Below are 19,745 nucleotides of genomic sequence, written 5' to 3' on the forward strand. Positions count from 1 at the left end.
CAGCATTTCCGACAATGGCACAAACAGATTAATTATTTGAATCCTAATTTTCCCCCCTGTCAGCGCAATTAATGAATCAGACTTTTCATCGTCACAGCTCAATGAAACTGAACTGGTCAGGTTATTAAAAAGTCATTGTCCCTTCCCTCAGGGTTCTCAGGCAAAGGAATACATTAGTTTTGTAAAGTGGTCTCCCCCCCCCCCATTTGTGATTCTTTTCAAAGTTCATGCCCACGGAGAGACTGAGAGTATAGTTTCAGGTAACAGCTACTATCAAACTGAGAAATGTCAACAGAGTCTTGGTTTTCTTTTCATAACAAACTCTACCCTTCTTAAAGTGGCATGAGTTTGAACTTTTTCCACTATTTTTTTCATTCAATATGACATGAGGGTTCATTTCTGTTCGTTATCGTCACCAACATCATCGTCATGTCTGTTAACAGGAGATAAAGCGGCATGTCATTTGGTCGAGCCAATCCACTGCGAAATGACGCGTCTTGGCAGCCTTGTCCGAAAAAGATGGCTTTCCTTTTGAGCCGTACATGATTGCGAGTGGTGGATTTCAGTTCCGTCAGCCTCAATCAGGAAAAGGGATACATTTTTTGCATTCTTGCTGTGCAATACAGGCTGTCCAGCAAAAAAAACAGAAAAATAAAGTCCCAGGCTGTTATGAATATTGATGTCAGGGATGTAAGACAGGAAGGATGAAAGCTATTATCATATCCTGAGATTTTAAAGATTTCTCCTAGTTCATATTCTCTCCTTGTCTCCCTCCTCTTTGACACTAGACTCCAACAAGATGCTCCGAATCTGTTCATAGGGAAAGGACATTTTCTTCTTGAAAAGGAGAGACAAAAGTCGAGCATCTTATCTTGTGGCCCTATATTCCATGTTCTCTCCCTTGTCAACTTTCCCAGCCTTTTCTTTTTCTCGATTTCAAATCTCGAGGTTTTTCATTTCAGCCTTGATGAATGTACTAACCACATACATCTTTTGATTTCAGTTTCTGATGCCGTCTGCTTCCAACATCCACTCTTGGTGAACCACTCTATTGCACTGATTTGGCTGAAGATGAAACTCTGATCGAACCGACCGTTCCTGGTGGTCAAGGCCCACACCTGTGTCTTCCACTGCGGCAGCATGAGGATGCTGAAATACCCTGTAACCTACCCAGTGAGCGGTGTGAGATGTTCTCTTGCAATTTGCTAGCGAACCAGTGCACTCTCTACAACCTATTTATAAATGACTTATATAAAGTTAGCTGTACAGTATCTGGATTCCTTTGAACTGAAATCCGCACTGCTACAGTGAGTGTATAATTAAATGGCTCCCACAGCTGCTTTGTGCCGTTTATGTCCCTTTCTCCTTGAACCATAGAAAAATGATCAGACGCGCCATAAGAAGATAAATGACGTGCTGCTGTACATGATTGTGCTTGAGACACATTTGTGTTCCAATTGTTCATAAAATGTGACCTATCCCAAGTGTAGTCTTACAGCCCAAACGCATAGCAAGTGAATCTTGTTTTGTAACACCCCTATGGAGCTTGTGTCAGATTTTCTAAACCACACCACACAGCTAGCCCTATTTTAGGAAAAGGTGGCAACATTTTTATATCCATCCATCCATTTTCTACCACTTATCTTGTTAAGGGTCACGGGGGTGGGGGGTTGGGGGCTAAAGCCTATCACAGCAGCCTTTGGGCGAGAGGCGGGGTTCACCCTGGACGGGTCGGCAGTCCATCGCAGGGCCAACACATAGAGACAGACAACCATTCACACTCACATTCACACCTACGGTCAATTTAGAGTATCAATCAGCCTCGTCCCCTCTTGATGTCTTTGGACTGTGGGAGGAAGCTGGAGTACCAGAGAGAACCCACACAGGAACAGGGAGAACATGCAGACTCCACACTGAAAGATCCCCGTGCCCGAGCCGGGGTTCGAACCTGGCACCTTCTTGCTGTGAGGCCACAGTGCTAACCACTGCACCACCACATTTTTATATACGCCATTTAATTTAATAATTTAATTATCGTAATTATTGCTTGGTCCCCATCACATCACAACATCCAAGAATGATGGTCCAGATGAATCCAAAACCAGACAAGTCCACCTCACACATGCTCTGCCTCATATGCCCTCTTTTCCAAGGCAGCGATCCCAGCTCTATAAATTTTGGCAGTGAACAATTCAAGCAGTAAGATATAGGTGCCAGGAATTTGGGGTGACAGATATCCCTAGAACCTCTATTATAATTCAGAAAGTCAGAGTTATGTAGTTTTTCTAGTTCTCATACTTGATGATGTTGAATTTATACCACTGCTGGAAAAAGAGCGTAGTAGAGAACACCATCAAACAAGTGCTACAGTTAGGAGAACAAACAAGCTGGCAGTTCAGTGATTGTGGAAATATGCTGATTTACAGCAATTAAATAAGAACAAGTGGATGCGCAAGCAGAGTTTCTTGGAGGAAAAAAAATGTTTTTTTCAAATTTGGTGTCACGTTTTGTTGCGCTGATCAGCTGAATGGGACCGTCCATTAAGGCTAGTACTCCACCCGTCACAGGCGTTCTAAATGGCAGGGATTGGATTCAAATCAGGCCAAGGCCTCTCTGATGCACTAAACTCCAAACTAGTTTAGAGCAGATGGCAGTTTTATACCCATCACAACATTTTATTTATTACTACTTTGTGTTTTGATAACCAAACATCGGGCACTTTGGATGCAATCCAGCCTCGAGTCATACCATCTCTGTGTGTCCTGAGTGTGTTCACACTTTTCGTCAGGTACATGTTAATACCAGGTAATACAGGGCCTATTGATTTGTCTCCTGTGAATACAAAGCCGTGTTTTCCATGCTTTAGTTATCCTGAGAATACAGCTCAATTCTCCGATTCAGATGATGAACTTGAGTTGGTAAACTGGTGTGTTTGTACAGTTTTGCTGTTGTTTGTAGATGGTGGCTAAGGGGAGCTAAATATTCCCTGCCCTTTAGTCCCCTCCCTGGGTCCAGTGTTACAGTGAAAAACTGTACCTCCACTGCAAGTCCTTGGGTATGCGGGAAGCAATGTACCCATTATGTAATTAAGTAAAAACTGAAGATGTGGTGATTGGGATGATTTATTTTTTGTGTGCGACCTTGAAGCTGAAGTGTCTGAATTTAGTGTTGTTTCATTTTAGTCATGATCATCCCGTATTTGCAGACAACTGATTACTGACTTGAACACCAATGTCTCTGAGTAATTAAGGTAAATCTGTGTGTGTGTGTGTGTGTGTGTGTGTGTGTGTGTGTGTGTGTGTGTGTGTGTCCGTTTCTGTGCAGCAGTACATTTGGTAGTCAGGCACATGCAGGTGATGTGGAGGTGTGTCTGACATTAGAATGAAGGTACCCTCTGCATAATTCAGATGAGCCTGTCTCCTTTCATTTCCTATATTCCTCTCCGCTCTCTCTCACTCTTTGCTATCCTCGTGTAACCCTCATTTAAAATCTCTCTCGTTTTCATTCTCTCCTCTGCCTCTCTCCATGTGTGTTTTTGAAGATCTTTTAGCACTTTAACCTTCAGGAGATGATAACATGTTTTCACCTCACGAGCTCTGATCAGGCTGTGGTATTGCCCTCCTTAGAGATGCCTCATTATACCCAACCAGCACACACTACAGATCTGGAAGATGATTTCATCACCAGATTCTTTAATTATACATGAATGCAACATTAAGGCGCTAATTAAATAAATGTGGTGACTCCTTCATTGTATTATCTACCTTGTTCTTTATCCAGAAATAAATGGATGTAATGAATTAAAGAGTAGATTAACAGGAGCTCTAATGACTTTATGTCATCCAGTTTCTCAAAGAGAATCTGTCTCACAATGATGATGAAAGTCTACCCTAACATCTTGTGAGAGCGTGATGTCATCAAATCTTTAACTTCAAGGTGTAATGGTCAGTCTTGCCGCACGAAGCTATTCTTCTGGTTGCTAGACACAACAAACCACGTATGGTCAGAGTTGGAAAAGCGTTAAGCGGTGAGGCAGACAATTCCTGTGGTCTTTCTCATTGCAATACATTTCGTGACGTTGATAACACTTGTCTTGCTCCTTTGTTTGTATCTGAGATGGATAACAGAGTGAAGATTTATTTTTGTCAGCCATTTGTCTGGTTGACTGGCTCCTGCGTTCAGTGACGACACATAGTCACCATGCTGCAGCTCCTGCTTTTGGCCCAGAGATCCTTCGCGGTTTGTCGGCAAACTTGCTGGAATATTAATATTGTAAATAATTATTTCACCATCATAATATTTTTTCATTAAATTCTGCATTTTTCGAAAAAAAAAATTCCGTGGATGTTTTATTTAACTATTTGTTTTCCCAATATTGTCTATTGTTCCTTTCATGAAAATAGAGATATATTGGTTTGATTGTGAACATAGATCTTTGCGCTCAATTTCATCATGCAGTCATATTCTAAATACTGTATGTGTGCCCTCTACAAAGGCTTGAGTGTATTTCCACATCTGCCTTGTTTAATCCAAAAGTGTCATATCAAGATGAAAAACAGCCTGAGTGTGACTTGTTTGGGCATGTGTGAACCCAGCCATCCCACTATGGTGAACATCAAAAGCGAACCAAACAAGGTTGGCTTCCAAAAGAACTCTTGTGTGTCCGTGTTCTTGCGTTTTCGGATAGGTAAGAGAGTCAACTGTTGCGGTTTGTGCAGGGAAAAAAAAGCAGTAGAAATTTGCACTAGTCCAAACACAGGACCTTCTACCTGTAGTTACTCTTTTACTTTGCCCAAGAAACAATTCACCAATAAACAGAGTGAACATTCTCATGTTCTCCTTCTCTGGGTTTATGAGCAGTTGCTATGTGCCTTACGGCTGCCAAATGTGGTTTGTTCTGTTGCATTTTGATTTGCTTGGATTTGTGTGAGAACAAACTGTACTGAACGATGAAATACTCAGAGATGTTGGAGTCATTCAACAACTTGAACTATGTGTGCAACAGCCAAAATTCCATAATTTGTAACAGTGCAACATGAATTTTGAAAGCCAACATAGCATCCTAGGCTATTCCTGTCCCTTTTTAGTATTGCTTGGCAAAGATGTCAGTTTTGGTCAATTGTATGTTGACATTTCATGCTGAGGACAAATATATCCTACATTTTATTGTTTACGTTTAATTCTCAGCTGTAAACATTGTATAAAAATAGGGTCGTATGCTTAAGAAAACTGAGGGGCTAAAGGACTGAGTATTTCCGGTTGCGCCTGTCATCCTGCGATCAAAGCAGCTTGCTCAGACACACAAACATAAAAACAGGCATAAAAATGCACACACATGCATGCATAGAGTTGTTTTAGCATACCCTGAGGGCAGTGAGTAAGCCTGCCTCTTCATGTTCCCCTGATCGTTACAATTCCATCAGTAGAAAATCCTAAATAAACCTTTTAACAGGCTTCTCCTCAGTAATGCAGCAGATAGGCTTCCTATCCCAGAGGCCAATGGGTTTATCTTGGTCTATATAACCTATGATACACAGAATTCTGTGGCAGACATTGTATGATTGAAGCAAGTAAATGCTTTAAAGGGGAATTTCAATATAGGCCTGCTTTCATTTTACAGATATTTTTGGAGTAGCCACCCCATCAATACTAGCGTGTGCATTGGCCTCTGGCCCTCTGCTGGTCTGCCACATCCTACTAGGTTGCTATTTTTGTGCAGATTGCACTCATACCAGAAAATCACATGTCAAAATCAAACGCAAAATTCTCAATATCTTGATATCATCAGACGTTTAAGTCAGATAAAGTCTGAGGTCATGACTAGCAAGTCAACATCAAGTCTAGTCTTTTATCAGTTAGGCAAAGTCCTCAAGTCCTCAAATTTGTCTCAAGTCAGTTTCATGTAGCCCTTCATGTTTTTAAACGACACATTTCAGAATAATCAAATTTAACATTCGTGTAAGTAGGCCCAAGAAGTTCTATTGCTCAAAGTAACTGATTAAAGATACACTAGACATTTTAATTAATTGAAATTAATATTAGTATTAAGTGTAAGGGGTGGTAGTATTTGGGTGGCACGGTGGTGCAGTGGTCAGCACTGTTGCCTCACAGCAAGAAGGTTCCAAGTTCGAGCCCCAGCTCAGGCACGGGATCTTTCTGTGTGGAGTTTGCGTGTTCTCCCCGTGTTCTCTGGGTTCTTCGGCTTGGCCACGTGTAAGTGGGGACGAGGTTAATTGGATACACTAAATAGCCCCCCCCCCCCCACCCCGCGACCCTTAACAGGATGAGCAGTAGAAAATGGATGAATGGAGAAATACTTCTTCCTCTGTGAAAAAAATACAAGGTATGTTTGTTCAGAGATTATAAGAATTAAAGCATGTTATAATGACTTGAAAGCATAATAATGTTTAATGGTGGGTTCTATTGTACTCAAAACTCTGACGTTACTGTCCTCCAACATGCAAAAATGACATAAAATGATAATCAAAATCTGAGGCACTTGGGTGAGATCTGCCAAGTTTGCTAACCTGTTGTTGGAGAAAATACGGTAGTACACTTAGAAGTTTAGCAGAATTTGATTATCAAGTTTTACTTTTGTGTTGTCCACTTTTATTTGTGATTGATACATCTTTGTGAATTCCTTTAGTTCCTTTTCAACATGTGTGTGTCTGTGTGCATGTAACCAGCTGTCCTCAGACATCATACCTGATAAATAAAGTGTCTCCAAACGTGAGCTGTTTTTCTCTATATAATGAAGAATTTCAGCTTGTTGAAATTTTGCATAGAGTTGGTCCTTTCTTTGATTTATCTTTATTTATCCTACTACAATTGTTGTTGTTGTTGTTGTTTTGCATTTTCAAGATTTATACTTTTATCACCTATCAAAACAAAGGTCTACTTTAGATTCGGTCACGTGCTTCATCTCAACGTGACATTTTTATCTGCTGATAAATGCTCTTTGAATTATAGTCTTTGAAAAAGGAAATATACACAGTATATTCCGAATTAACAATGTATATTAGCACCTTCTTAAGGATACCTATGTGTTGGATCAGTCAGACCTTGTCAGATATTGATAATATCGTGATGATAGTAAAATGGAGACATAATCTTTTTCTGAAGATGTAATGACACTGGGCTTAACAGTAAGTTTTCACTGTGATATAGAGTTATGTATTTTTATATTAACATTGAATCAGCTATTGCTACTCGAGAGGTGACTGATGTGATTGCTAGACAGAAGAAAACTAGTCTGGGTTTGAGCAGGTCTGTGTTGGAAGAGCTGCGCTTTACCGACTTGTCATGAAAGACGAAGCATTGTCTATTTTGACCGTTGTGAGATGCCGTAGTATAGAATCCGGAAGCAGCGTTGCTGTCATCTAAACAAACAGCATGTAAGCAATATTTTAATTGTACCTACGTTAGCTACATTTATGATCTCGATTTTTACATGGGCATATATTTAGAGGCTACTACTTTCGTGTACATTTAAAAAGACAACATTGGATCGTGAAACCACGGGTAGCTTACTGTTACGTCTGGTCAGAAGGGAGGCTAACGCGATGTTAGCAAAATTCTCTGCTGCAGTGCCACATCCTCAAAAGCTGACAGTAGGCCCAGAGTCACTGTTTAGTTTAGTTGAAAATCTGCCATGCTATGGCTAGTACATACAGGTATATATAATTGTTATAGATCGACAATAATGGTAACACTAACTGTGTTTTAGTTTGTCTGAGCAAGTAATCATAAGCATAACTCGTATGCTTTTTGATTGCTTTATCTATGTTTAAAGACAGACTGTTAACATAGTATTCTAAATTGTTCACAGGGGCTGATATTACATGGTGACCAAGAGGCTCTGGACATCCATAGAGGTTAACTGGAGCAAACTGGCAGCCAGAATCCTCAGCAGCATTTGGATCAGTTGCTATCAGTCATGGCTCAGGAAGAGGAAGAGCTGATTGTTGATGGACCCAAGGAGGTGGACATGTTTACGTCAGTACGTTGCCTAGGTTATCTGTCCAGCGTCAACCTCCTTGTGGCAGTATGCGTTGGCATGTACGTACGCTGGGAGGTGACAAGCGAACCTATGATCCTGGTCATCTTCATCTTAGGTCTTTTTGTCCTGGGAATAGCCAGCATCCTCCATTACTACTTCGCCATGGAGCAAGCCAGCAACAGCTTGTTCCATCTGTGGTTTGGCTTTTTGCTTGGTCTCCTGTGCTTCCTCAACAGCCCAGCCTTGGATTCAAATGTCAAAGAAGTCGTTGCTAACTATCTCCTCTTGGCCAGTGTGGTCATGAAAACAGTATGGGCTGCAACTGAGAGAATATGTGGAGCCATCCGTCACAAACCTGTATTGTTAACATCATCGGAGCTCCTGGAGCTCCTGGGATTTGGCATCGCCAGCACTGCTATGCTTCTTTCCACATCAGTGGCCATAATGGGCTTGGTGGTGGCCCTGGGTGCTCTCATTGTGGACCTAAGGATGAAGTCCCTCCTTGCTGTCCCCAACCTAATTAGTTTTGCCTTAGTTACCTCCCTCGTGTTTTTCCGTGCCTTACACATAACAGCAAACCCTTACGCCTTCGGTTGTTACCTGGGCAGGCAGCTGTGTGAGCCTGTGCTGGATGTGTATTTCAGTGGACTGGGACCCAGTGAGCGCTGGATGCCAGTGCTCTCCCTGGGGAAGGTGTGGAGACGGCTGTCCATGTTACCTCTGTGTCTGATTGAGCTGACCTTCTTTGTCCTGGCTGCCTTAAAGGTAACCCTAGTGGCATTTTGTGAACAATGTATGTGAGATGTTTATTGTATGTGGGTTCATTGCGACTCTCGGTTATTTTGTCATACTTGTAACCTGAAAAACAGGGCTTGTTTCATATTTACATGTGTCAAGGCTGTGTTTCATAACACTTTTCTCATGTCTTGCCTAGCTGAGCTACTTGGAGCTGTGGTATTTGGTGATCCCAGGCTTCTGTCTGTTTGGCCTGTTCTGGTCCATCTGCCACATAATTCTATTGATCACCATATGGGGCTTCCACACCAAGCTGAGTGAGTGTCAGAAAGCCTGGCGGGCCCAGCGATCTAGTCGTCGGAGTCTGGAACAAGTCATGGCCTCCAGGGGCATTCGACACTTCTGCCTCATTTCGGAACGCCTGGTGTTCTTTTGTCTGGTATCCACAGTCATACTGGGGGCGGTTTCCTGGCAGGTAGGCGATACAAATGAGTTGCTGTTACTTCAACTGTAGAAATCTGCTCAAAAAATAAAAGAGTAAAAGGGCCATATAATTAAAAACATCACTTTTGCCAGTGTTTGTATTTTTATTTGGATCTCTGATGTGTCTCCTAACACAAGGATGATGTAAGAAAACCCAGTCATTTGGGTGTGAGCCTCACAATGCATCACAAGTGTTGAAATTGTCACCACCCTTGGCTGGATCTTTCTTTTTGCGTGCTCTGTCAGGAGGGTGAATTCCATTTCAGGATGTATCTGTAGGTGAACTCAATTCATGGTCATTACTTAAAGTGCTGTAAAAGAGCATTTTGACCATAAATACATGCTAATAATGGTAAAGAAACCACCAAAATTACAAAATTGAAAAGAAGAAATGGGCATAATATGGCCCCTTCATCCTCATTAAACATGGATATTGTCAACTCTTCAGTCTGTCATATTTCTACAAAGTTATTATTGTGATTATCGTTCCACCCGTCAGCACTGTTACACTTGTTAAATCTTGGCCCATTTAGAAACCTTTTGAAGTGCATTTAGCAGGTCGGACTTCTTTCTCCTACCATCACAATGAGATTCATGACAAGAACCACATAAACATATCAAACATTGATGTTCCAAATTCTGGAGAGAGATGTTAGTGGCAGTGCGCTCTTAGTAGTTGCTCCCCAAGCCGAGCCACTTCAGCTCTCATGCGGAACCGATTTAATTAGCACTTTAATATCCCTATCTACTTGCATAAAGAGTAGCAATAACTTATTTAGCCTTATTAGACGTTTACCTTGTAGGAGTCTCACGGGCCTGAGTCCTAATTTGAGATCTGCACAATGTTGAAGCCAATTTCAAATCTGCTTTAGAAAGTGGGAGCAGTCAGTGCTCGCGTGTGTGATTTTTTTTTTTTTTTCCGCTGTTTCAGAATTTCCAGTGTGTTTCCTTTTAAAGCTAATTTGAACAAACTGAGTTGTTTTTCCATGCATCATTGTATAACAGCAGCATCTCTAGTCTGAAGTCAGCTCACACTTTTAAATGCAGCGCGCGCGCACACACACACACACACAAACACACACGGACACTATTCTTCTGGACTGTGTGCCAATAATTCTCTATCTATTAGAAATTTTTAAACTTTGAATTCTACAGCAGAGTCCACTATATTGTTTGATGCTTTTCTGCCTATAGTACTTATGGAGAACATAGAGTACGCTAAATTTTTAAGGGGTATGACTTAATGTTTAGTGAGTGTATGAATCACATTTAGAGGGCTGGTTCTACTTAACACACAGGAGTAGATTTAAAGAACGGGGTCCAGGCAATGTCAACATATTGTATCATTTATTTTGGTACAGGTGTTAGTGTGTTCCATTATGCAATTCTTTGTTTGAATAATTATTCTAGAGCATTTAAATGTAAAAATAATGTGAATGGTTCCAAAAAAAAAAAAGGCAGAATTATTATCGTCGTGTAATTCTTTAGAATTACTGACGGAAAACATTTCACTGTGTAGTATTTAAAAAGTGCATTTAGCCTTCCGAGTTCTTGCAAATAGGTGTCTCAGTTCAAAAACAGGTTTTTTTTCCCTCCTCCATCCTGCAATGCCTCTTAGTGGCCCCAGGAGTCATTAAAGTGCGAAAAAATATCTGCATACAAACTCTCAAGCGCATTGTGTAGTATAATCCAGGTCATCTCCATGTAGGTCTGGAATTCACAGACACCTGAAAAGCTAAAAACAAACCCTCCATGCTAGTCCACGTGCAGTCACAGTAGCGCCGAAGCGGAAAAGGTAGTCGCTCAAATGGTTTATGTTATATGCCAACCTTCCTGCCAGTGCGTTGGTTTTGTAAAAGCCTTAGCCTGATGATAACAGTGTCCGTCCCGTAGGGTACAACTGTCTAGCAAAGTGTCACCACCATTTAGCTGCATCTGATCGCTTTTGCCGCACAAAAGTGATTCTTCTCTCTCTTTGCAGCCTTCCTGTGGTCTTTTTCTCAGCATACTGTTGGTGGTGCTGCCTTTGGAGTCTCTGACCCACAGTATGTTCCACGAGCTGGGCAGCTGCCTTGGGGGAACCTGTGTGGGCTACGCTCTGGTCATCCCTACGTCATTCTGCAGGTACTGAGATAGACAAAAACACAGAAAACTTCTCTCTTGGATGGCTCAGAAGTTTTCATCAGCCAATTGATATTTCAGTCTATAAAATGTCAAACCGCAACACAGTTGCACCCAAATTTGTCATAGCCTTTGACCAACCATCCAGCAATGAAATGTAGGAAAATTTTGATGGATTTTTTTATAAATTTAACACTTCTGAAAGTGCCAAATAGTGGCCAAACGGTTTAATGCGTTGAGTATGTAACTGCAACTTCCTGATTATAGTCTGACTGTAATATATCTGTATCCATTTCTCTCCTGTCATTGTCTGTCATCCTTCTACTCTCTAATAAAGGGGGGAAAAAATCCCCCCCCCCCCCCAAATATACCAAAATTTAAGAGAGTACATTTGAGAAACTGTTTTTTTTTTTTTTTTTTTATGCTACACAAGATATAAAACTTTACTATAGCAGGAAAGAATTTTTTTTTAAATCTAAAGCTATGTTGTAATAATGGTGTCAGGGGTGGAAATTAAGGCCCTCTCCCCGTGTGTATTGTAATCCAAATTCCTTCTTTCATGCATGCGTGATAGTATCCAGCTAGCCGTGATACCTCGGGCGAACAAAGGAGGAAGACCGCTAGCAAGAAAACAAATATGTAAACAGTATATTTTAACACAGTAAAAAAATCACAGTCTTATTCAAGAAATTTGAATTTGAACTGTTTTATGAAGAGAAACATCACTTTTATACAAGAGATCTCCGGAGTTAATTTACTTGTCAGCAATTGCTCACAGCTATGCTAGAGTAAACGGTTAGATTTATCCAAATAAATACACAGGAGTGACATGTGTGAGCCCTCCTGTCCATCATGGGCTCTGGTAGAAAGGATCACTCTTTGCAACTCGCTTCTCAGTTAACACAAAACCAACTGCATAAATAGGCCAATAACTACGCATAAATATGCTGCTAATATTCAGGCCCTAAACGGAACATTCTGGGGTTCCCTCCGTAGCATGCTAAGTTGTTCAGCTGGAGAAGTTAGCCATTACCTGCTGCTGCTGTAGCTTAAAGTCCCCACTGAATTGGCCAAGTACTAAAAAAAAAAAAGGGGGGGGGGCGGGGGGAGTTACTTTTGATGATGCAGACATGTCTCCTCCTGAACAATATCAGCTAGCCATTTGGTAGAAAGAAGCATTTCCAATACCAACAGCCCTTCCTATGAAATCAGGTCACCACAGATGTTCAGCTCGTAAACATATTTACGACTCCTCTCTGAATATTCCACCTAATCGTTAGCCATCTGAACAGAGACCAGCTTTACTAGTATTTAACTCTGTAGGTAATTCTAGGAGCAGGCCAATGTGCTACTGGCGCTGCAGATGTTCTGTATGCGAGGCTGCATGTGCAGCGTCCATAGGGAGGACTGCGAGCATGATGAGAATGCAGCAGTGCATAATTGGCTGTTTGATGGCTACAGATCATGTTTTCACAATGACAAGAGCCCCACAGGGAGATTAGAATGATAGGGGTGAGGAGGCGAGGGTAGGGCGGAGTGGAGGAAACACAAGGAGAGGTTGTAAACAGTAGCAGTGAGGTACACAAGGATGAGGAGAAAGGGGGGGGGGGGGCGGATTTTGAAGGGTGGAGTTGTGGAGAAAAGGACAGGGTTTTTTTTTTTTTTTTTTTTTTTTAGATGAAAGAGGAGAGTGTTACAGGGTAGGATGTGGTCTGAATCTCAAACTACAAGCCTTCGCTCCTCTGGGTTCCGTGAGATTTGGAAAGATTAGATGGGTTTAGATGAACGGGGAGCTTGCCAAGCCATGCAGAGGTTACAGCACGTCATGTCTCGGATTCAGGTGTTTTACATCTTGATAGAAGGCTTATTTACTCTCCAGTATAAATAAAGATGTTTGTATGATTCCAGAAAAGGAGACAAAGAAAAAAATAGCTTAGAATAAATGGTGTCTACGTAAGCAACACCACCCAAGAAAAGCAATCCTGTGTCATGCCCATTTGATAAACTTTCACCTGCCCCTGTCAAGGTGAGGTTGCTGGTGTTAGTGGTGGAACAGGGCTGAGAATAATGGTGCCGTTATGAAGATGGGTACATGGGGGAATTTAGCATCCACTTGGCCATGAATAGCATCAAGTCCATAGATGGAAAGAAAATGAATGGCTCCATGAATACCCTTCAGCCTTGAGTTTGTTTGTGTGTGCGCACCACATCCAACTGCCATTATTGTCTGACAGAACACACAAGTATCCACACTCATAAAATCCCTTTGCCCTCAACTGTGTTTTTCAGTTCTTGTCACCTGGCTCACTCCATCCCTCTTCTTTCTTTCTTTTCTTTCTTCCATCTCACTTCCCTTTTATTCTTTACATCCCTGAGGCTAATTTGATTTCCTTCAGCGGTGATCCACCACTCCGCCCCCCCCCCTCCCCCCCCCATCTCTTCTCATCCTTTCCTCTCTGTCTGCTGGCTCCCCACTAATGCCGGCAGCTACCCCACCCCAGTGTTTCAAACCATCAACTTATCACTTATTCTTCTCAGTTTTGCGCTCATCTCTCTTCTCCACCCATGCTTCTGACAAGCCACCTAACTTGAGTCCCCCCCCCCCCCAAGTATATAAAAAAAGATGCACATTGATGACCTTTTCATGTCCTCTCATCTCTCTTGTCCAGCGCTGATGCCCAGCCCACTCTGCTCCCACCAGAGCAGGTGCAGCAGCTGAACCTGCGCTCCACAGGCATGCTGAGCAACGTGCAGCGACTCTTCTCTCACCACATGATCCAGACGTTCGGCTGTGACTACTCCACGAGCGGCGTCACATTGGAGGCTGTGCAGAACAAACTTCGTAGCTTTATGGAGCTTCGTACGGAAGACGGGCCACGCCATGACACCTATCTGATTTTCTACAGTGGGCACACACACAAAAGCACCGGGGCCTGGGCTCTCGCAGGTGAGATCTAAATTATCAGGACCTCTTTTCTTCTTGGACTCTATGCTAAAAGTAGTTATATTTGGCGTTGATAGTTTGTCGCAAATTTTAAGCAAATTTCTCAACCTCTTCTTCAGTTTTGAAGTGAAACGTAATAATAGGAATTGCAAAGTCACAATTCTTGAATTACTTTAAAGAATTACTTGACCACAACAAGATTAATCTTCATCAGAGGTATAATCTTACAAAGATCTGTCGAGAGCCGTTCTTTGTTGTTAACTCAGGAAATTAACACAATTGCTTGATTGCCATTTGAATTAGGGTTGGGTGCATTGGCATTTAAACCAATGTTCATACTAGTAAAATAAACTTGTTTCTTTATGATAACAACATTGGATTGCAGTTGGAGCACCTGCCAATTTTTTAGCTTTCATGGGAACTTAGACGGGGCGGCACGGTGGTGCAGTGGTCGGCACCGTCGCCTCACAGCAACACACAACAGTCCGGGCCCCGGTTTGGGCACGGGATCTCTCTGTGTGGAGTCTGCATGTTCTCCCTGTTCCTGTGTGGGTTCTCTCTGGTACTCCAGCTTCCTCCCACAGTCCAAAGACATCAAGAGGGGATTAGGCTAATGGGATACTTTACCATAGGCGTGACTGTGGCTGTGCGCCCTGCAATGGACTGGCAACTTGTCCAGGGTTAACCCCGCCTCTCACCTGAAGGCTGATGGGATAGTCTCCACCCCCCCCCCCCCCCCGGCGACCCTTAACGGGATAAGCGGTAGAAAATGGATGGATGGATGGATGGATGGGAACTTGGAGCATATGAGTGGAGTGTGATCATTTTGAATGGAGCGTGTTTTTTCAAACAGCTGAATTTCGCTCTGGTTCTGCTCAAACCAGGAGGTGACAGCATGCCTGACTTAGAGAGCAGAGTTCGTGTTTAAGCTTCAAGTTAAAATACAACACAGCCTTTCGGCTTTTTTTCGTTTTTTTGACTGAGCAATTTGGGTGGAGCAGGGTGAAATCTTAGGTGATACCGAGTGAGTGAAGTAACTGACGGAGCGGATTCCTTCATAAATGGTTGTGCTGGGACTCCTGCTGCTCTGCTTTGCTCACATGCTCAGTTTTTGAGGTATTAAATATGGTACGCACACGAGTTTTCAGATCGATATTTTGTGTTAACCAGGGGTTTCAAGCGACAAATTTTTAAATCATTATAAGCTTGAGACTCCCTCTGGCTCAACATTGCTCTCTGTTGGGCTTCAACACATTGTGGGAAAAGTGTCACATGGCGTTGCTCACTCACTCTCTCCATAGGTCTTGATATTTAGTGCTGATAGAGATAACGGGAAAATGTTTCTGCTGTTTCACTCTCGTCTCTAATGGTTTCCTCTTCGAGTCAAAGAGTTCCATCAAGATAAATTGTGTTAATTAACACCGAAAGCATGAAAACATCCACCTTAAATTGTCATGAAAAAGGTGGCAAGTAAAATGAAAATCATTTTTTATCTCCTTAAGAGTTTGGTCCAATTTGTCACAATTTAATTACCATGCAACAATTACCAGCGAGTTGAATCCGAGTTGAACTGGCACGTGTAATCTTGTGTTGCAGGCTTCCCCGTCATTTCAGTCAATTAGAGACTGATTCGCACAGATTGGACAAACGAATCAAAAGAGTTAAAATTGCTGTGAAGGACACAGCACATAGAAGTTCAGTTCCAGTACAGAGGATTGTGTGAAAGTCTGCCGCGACACAAGCGTTCCCTCAACAGAAATGAGAATCACAGCAGGTTAACAGTGTGTCAGCTCTTCTGTTCAGAGATGACTTGACACGTTATCTCGGCGTGCCGAAGCAAAGGAGATGAAGAGAAAGATCCACACGGAAAACATTATCATCATTCTGTGGGCTGCGCTAAGACATTTTCAGTGGATGATCGTACACATTTGGGAAAGGTGGGAACATTTGGTGTTTTCAAGTCAGTTTAAAGATGTCAAATTCTAAATTATCAAGTGATCCGTGGAAGAAATAGTATTTCAGTCTGAATCGACTTGTTGAACATGATCTAATACGTTCGTACGGCCAAGTGATCTTACCAAAACAAAACAGTAACGTGATCTCAGTCATTCCGAAACTCAGAATCAGGATGGTTAGGATTAGGAAATCATATGTTTTGCTATCCAGGATCAAGAAATCAATCTTACTTTCGTCCTGTTATTTTTTTTTAATGACAACATTTGATTGGCTCGTACTGATCCAGATATAAAGTTTCCCAGATGATCAAACACTCTTTAGCGGATCGGATTCTGTGTTCTGATTTTGCAGAATAAGGTGTAGAATTAAAATGTTCTCACAATAGTCACAAATATTCACAGTAAAAGAATACACACGTCCAATTTCGGTTCTTTTTAAATAGCCTGACCCACAACTAACATCTAAAGATAAATGTACATTATGCACAAATCATAATGATAGCGATGATTATAATAATAATAATAATTGTCATGATAAACAAGCAGAATTAATAAGTAACAGTAATTAATAAGAATAGTCCAATAATTCAGAAAATACAGAGCATTCAGGTGTAGTGGATCGCACCAATGTGTACTTTTTAACCATTCCTTTAAAAAAACAAGGTGATGATGTTACTTTTTTACCTGCTAGGCTCTACTGATTTTTTTAATTTTTTTTATTGGACATCAAAGTATCCTGCTAAGATATTTAAACACATCCGAAAGGGGTAGCCAGGTCGGATAACTTCTGAACTGCTATATACCTGCAAAGCGCAATAGCCGATGTGGTTGGAGTGACAGCATTCAGATGGACAGGACCGCAAGTGAGAGTCTATTCATCAAGAGCCCGGTATCCTGTTGCGATGTCCTTGAACGAGACATTGGACCAGTGGTGACTAAATAACTGTCTATATTTTTATTTTCCAAAATCACTATCTGTTTTTCTCTGTTTTCTGTTTATCTCTCAACCATGTATCTCTTCTCATCCTCTTTGTCACTCTGTACTGGTGCAGGAGGTGAGAGCTTCCGTCTGGCCCAGCTGCTGGAGTTGTGGCAGGAGAAGAACGCTGGTCACTGTTCTCGACTTATCCTTGTCCTGGACACCGAGAACTCCCTCCACTGGGTCAAAGAGGCGCGTAGGGTGGAGAGTATCCATGTAGCCGTGCAGGCAGCCGAACTCTGTATCACCAGTGACCTGGAGGCAGGAGACATTCCCTTACTCGGGGACTTCACAGCCGAATGGGTGGAGTTCAACTGCAACCCGGACAGTGACACCCAGTGGTCCGAGAAGGGAAGGACAGTAACGGCTATCTATGGTGTGTCCAAACGCTGGAGCGACTACACGCTTCATGTGCCAACAGGAAGTGATGTGGCCAAGCATTGGAAGACTCATTTCCCTGAGGTTACATATCCAATGGTTCACCTGTCCAACTGGTGCTGTGGCCTGAACCTGTTCTGGTTTTGTAGCATGTGTTTGCGCTGCTTCAGGAGATGTAAGCTAGCTTGGTTCCCTCCTGCTGTCCTGGACACTGGGCAGGGCATTAAACTGGTGCACTCATAGACGTGCTGGGATGTTAGTGTACTTGTTTTGTTTTGTATTATTTGGGGTACAAAGTGTCTAGTGTATCGCGTATTTCCTCAAGCGTTACCAGGGTATCAGGCTTTTGTTGAAGGTATCCTTTATTACCGGTTCCTTGGGTTTGAGAGGTATATTTGTTCATATATTTGTAAGAATCGCTTCATTTTTGATCTCCTATTTTGTGGATCATCCACCCTAAAGAGCAGTGCATAAGAGGAGTAAAAATTTACATTTTTGCCTTTTTGTCCCCTGGCCTATAATCATTTGCTCATGTAGACCATGCCCCTTCTAACTGGATTTGAGACACGGTTTTACATGAGAAACACCTTTTAATTAAGGAAATGATTGATAAAAGAATAGTGCGATAACACATGCACACACACGTTTTGCCCACCTAAAGGTGCCACTGCATCACGTTTTCTTGAGGTTATGTATTATGCTGATAATTAATGCAAATTAATGAGGATATAATTTACAGAACCTTTGAGCAAATGTCACGCCGCTTACAATACTGAGCACATGTCATCACTTTTGGGTTTTTTTGTTGTTGTTATATTTATGAGTTTAAATGACCTGATTGTATTTTTTCTATAAATGTGTCATAGTTCAGCATAGTGTATTTTATGTTTTTTTTTTTTGAATATTGAGTATTTGGGAAGGTTTTTATAATCATATTTTATACAACATGCCAATTTTCCTTAATAATACTACCTTAAAAGTGCCTTAAGATAGATTTGGAATCATTGTCCTCCTACCGTAGGGTTCTGTTATATACTGGAAGGTGTTCCTGCTATTTTTTTGTTCAACCTTATTTTTTTGATCTCAGACAAGGTTGTCTGTTCGCAGGAAAACTCAAAAAGTTAGGGGTGGGTTTGGTAGAATTATTATTAGGTTGGTAGAATGATGAAGCTCAGGTTGAGAAACAGTCAAGTAGATTTTGGAGTTGTTCAGAAAGAAGGTGGAATGATTTGGTGGAAGTGTGCGCTCTCTCTCTCCCTTGTGCAAAATAATAGGAACACTCTTGTGTGTCTAGACAGGATGCAAAAAAATGACTCGTGGGAGTGCGCCCTTTTGTTTCTTGGAGCGTAAACACAATCACTTTTAAACCGTATAATGATGCATTTATTCCTGACACATCTGTGTTGAGATACCATATTTTCACCTGACAGCATCCCTGTCTTCTGTCTGTGGAATTCAACCTAAAGAGGTATTGCGTCTGTACAAACACGTGCACCGTTCTCCTGCAGTTGTCCTTCCCATGCTGTGACACAGTGAGATGAGACACGAGCAACAAATGATGTGAGCTCTTTCTGTACTTTTTATTGATGCACTGACCTTAAGAACTGATATTGACCACTCCTCTCTCTCGCATCCTGAATCTTATCCGGAGTGGATTGCTGCCTTAAAGAACATGGTTCACTATGTAATTCTATATGCAATTCCCTGTTTGCCTCAATGGACTTAAAGTTAGTCTGAAAATGTTCAACTTGGATAATAAACTCAAAAAAGATTTATTTGATGTGTTTGCGTGCTAAATGTAGGGATGGTATGTTAACATGGTGGGCTTTACAGAAATTGTTACTCTTCCCTGTGGTGTGGTGCTAGACTGGAAATTCAAGAAAAATGAAACAATGCGTGACATTATCTCTGAGGGATTTGGTCAGTGAGCTTTCACCTCAGTTACTGGTCTCAGAGCGTGGGGCTTTGGCCCGGCAAGTGCCTTGATGGCACTATCAGCCGCACAGCAACATTTGGGGAGATGAAAGCTGACATTAAATTTACATCCGCTTGCATCCATTCAGACTTGACAAGCAGAGCAAGTGGGGAGCGAGCTGTCATGAACCAGAACCCTTTGCTACTCTAAAGTTGCTGTGTTTAGGTAGAGCAAAT

At 41.8% G+C, this 19,745-nt stretch overlaps 1 protein-coding gene across 2 annotated transcripts; it reads left to right on the forward strand.

Moving 5' to 3' along the window:
* Positions 1 to 7,293: 7,293 nt before the first annotated feature.
* LOC147263936 (transmembrane protein 168-A-like) lies at positions 7,294 to 19,347 on the forward strand. Of its 2 annotated transcripts, none has more exons than XM_086202313.1 (6): positions 7,294 to 7,394; positions 7,829 to 8,764; positions 8,934 to 9,209; positions 11,199 to 11,341; positions 14,008 to 14,285; positions 17,290 to 19,347. In XM_086202313.1, the coding sequence occupies exons 2-6, from the start codon at positions 7,937 to 7,939 to the stop codon at positions 17,835 to 17,837; spliced, it is 2,073 nt and encodes a 690-aa protein (XP_086058439.1). In that variant the 5' UTR covers positions 7,294 to 7,394; positions 7,829 to 7,936; the 3' UTR covers positions 17,838 to 19,347. The 2 variants fall into 2 exon arrangements, with proteins under 2 accessions (XP_086058439.1, XP_086058441.1); XM_086202315.1 differs by lacking the exon at positions 7,294 to 7,394 and adding an exon at positions 7,423 to 7,673.
* The last annotated feature ends 398 nt before the right edge of the window (positions 19,348 to 19,745 follow it).

The sequence above is a fragment of the Aulostomus chinensis genome, chromosome 4, assembly GCF_037954235.1.
Source record: "Aulostomus chinensis isolate RoL2024-O1b breed Wild chromosome 4, RoL_Achi_v1.0, whole genome shotgun sequence".
Classification (NCBI taxonomy): Eukaryota; Metazoa; Chordata; class Actinopteri; order Syngnathiformes; family Aulostomidae; genus Aulostomus; species Aulostomus chinensis.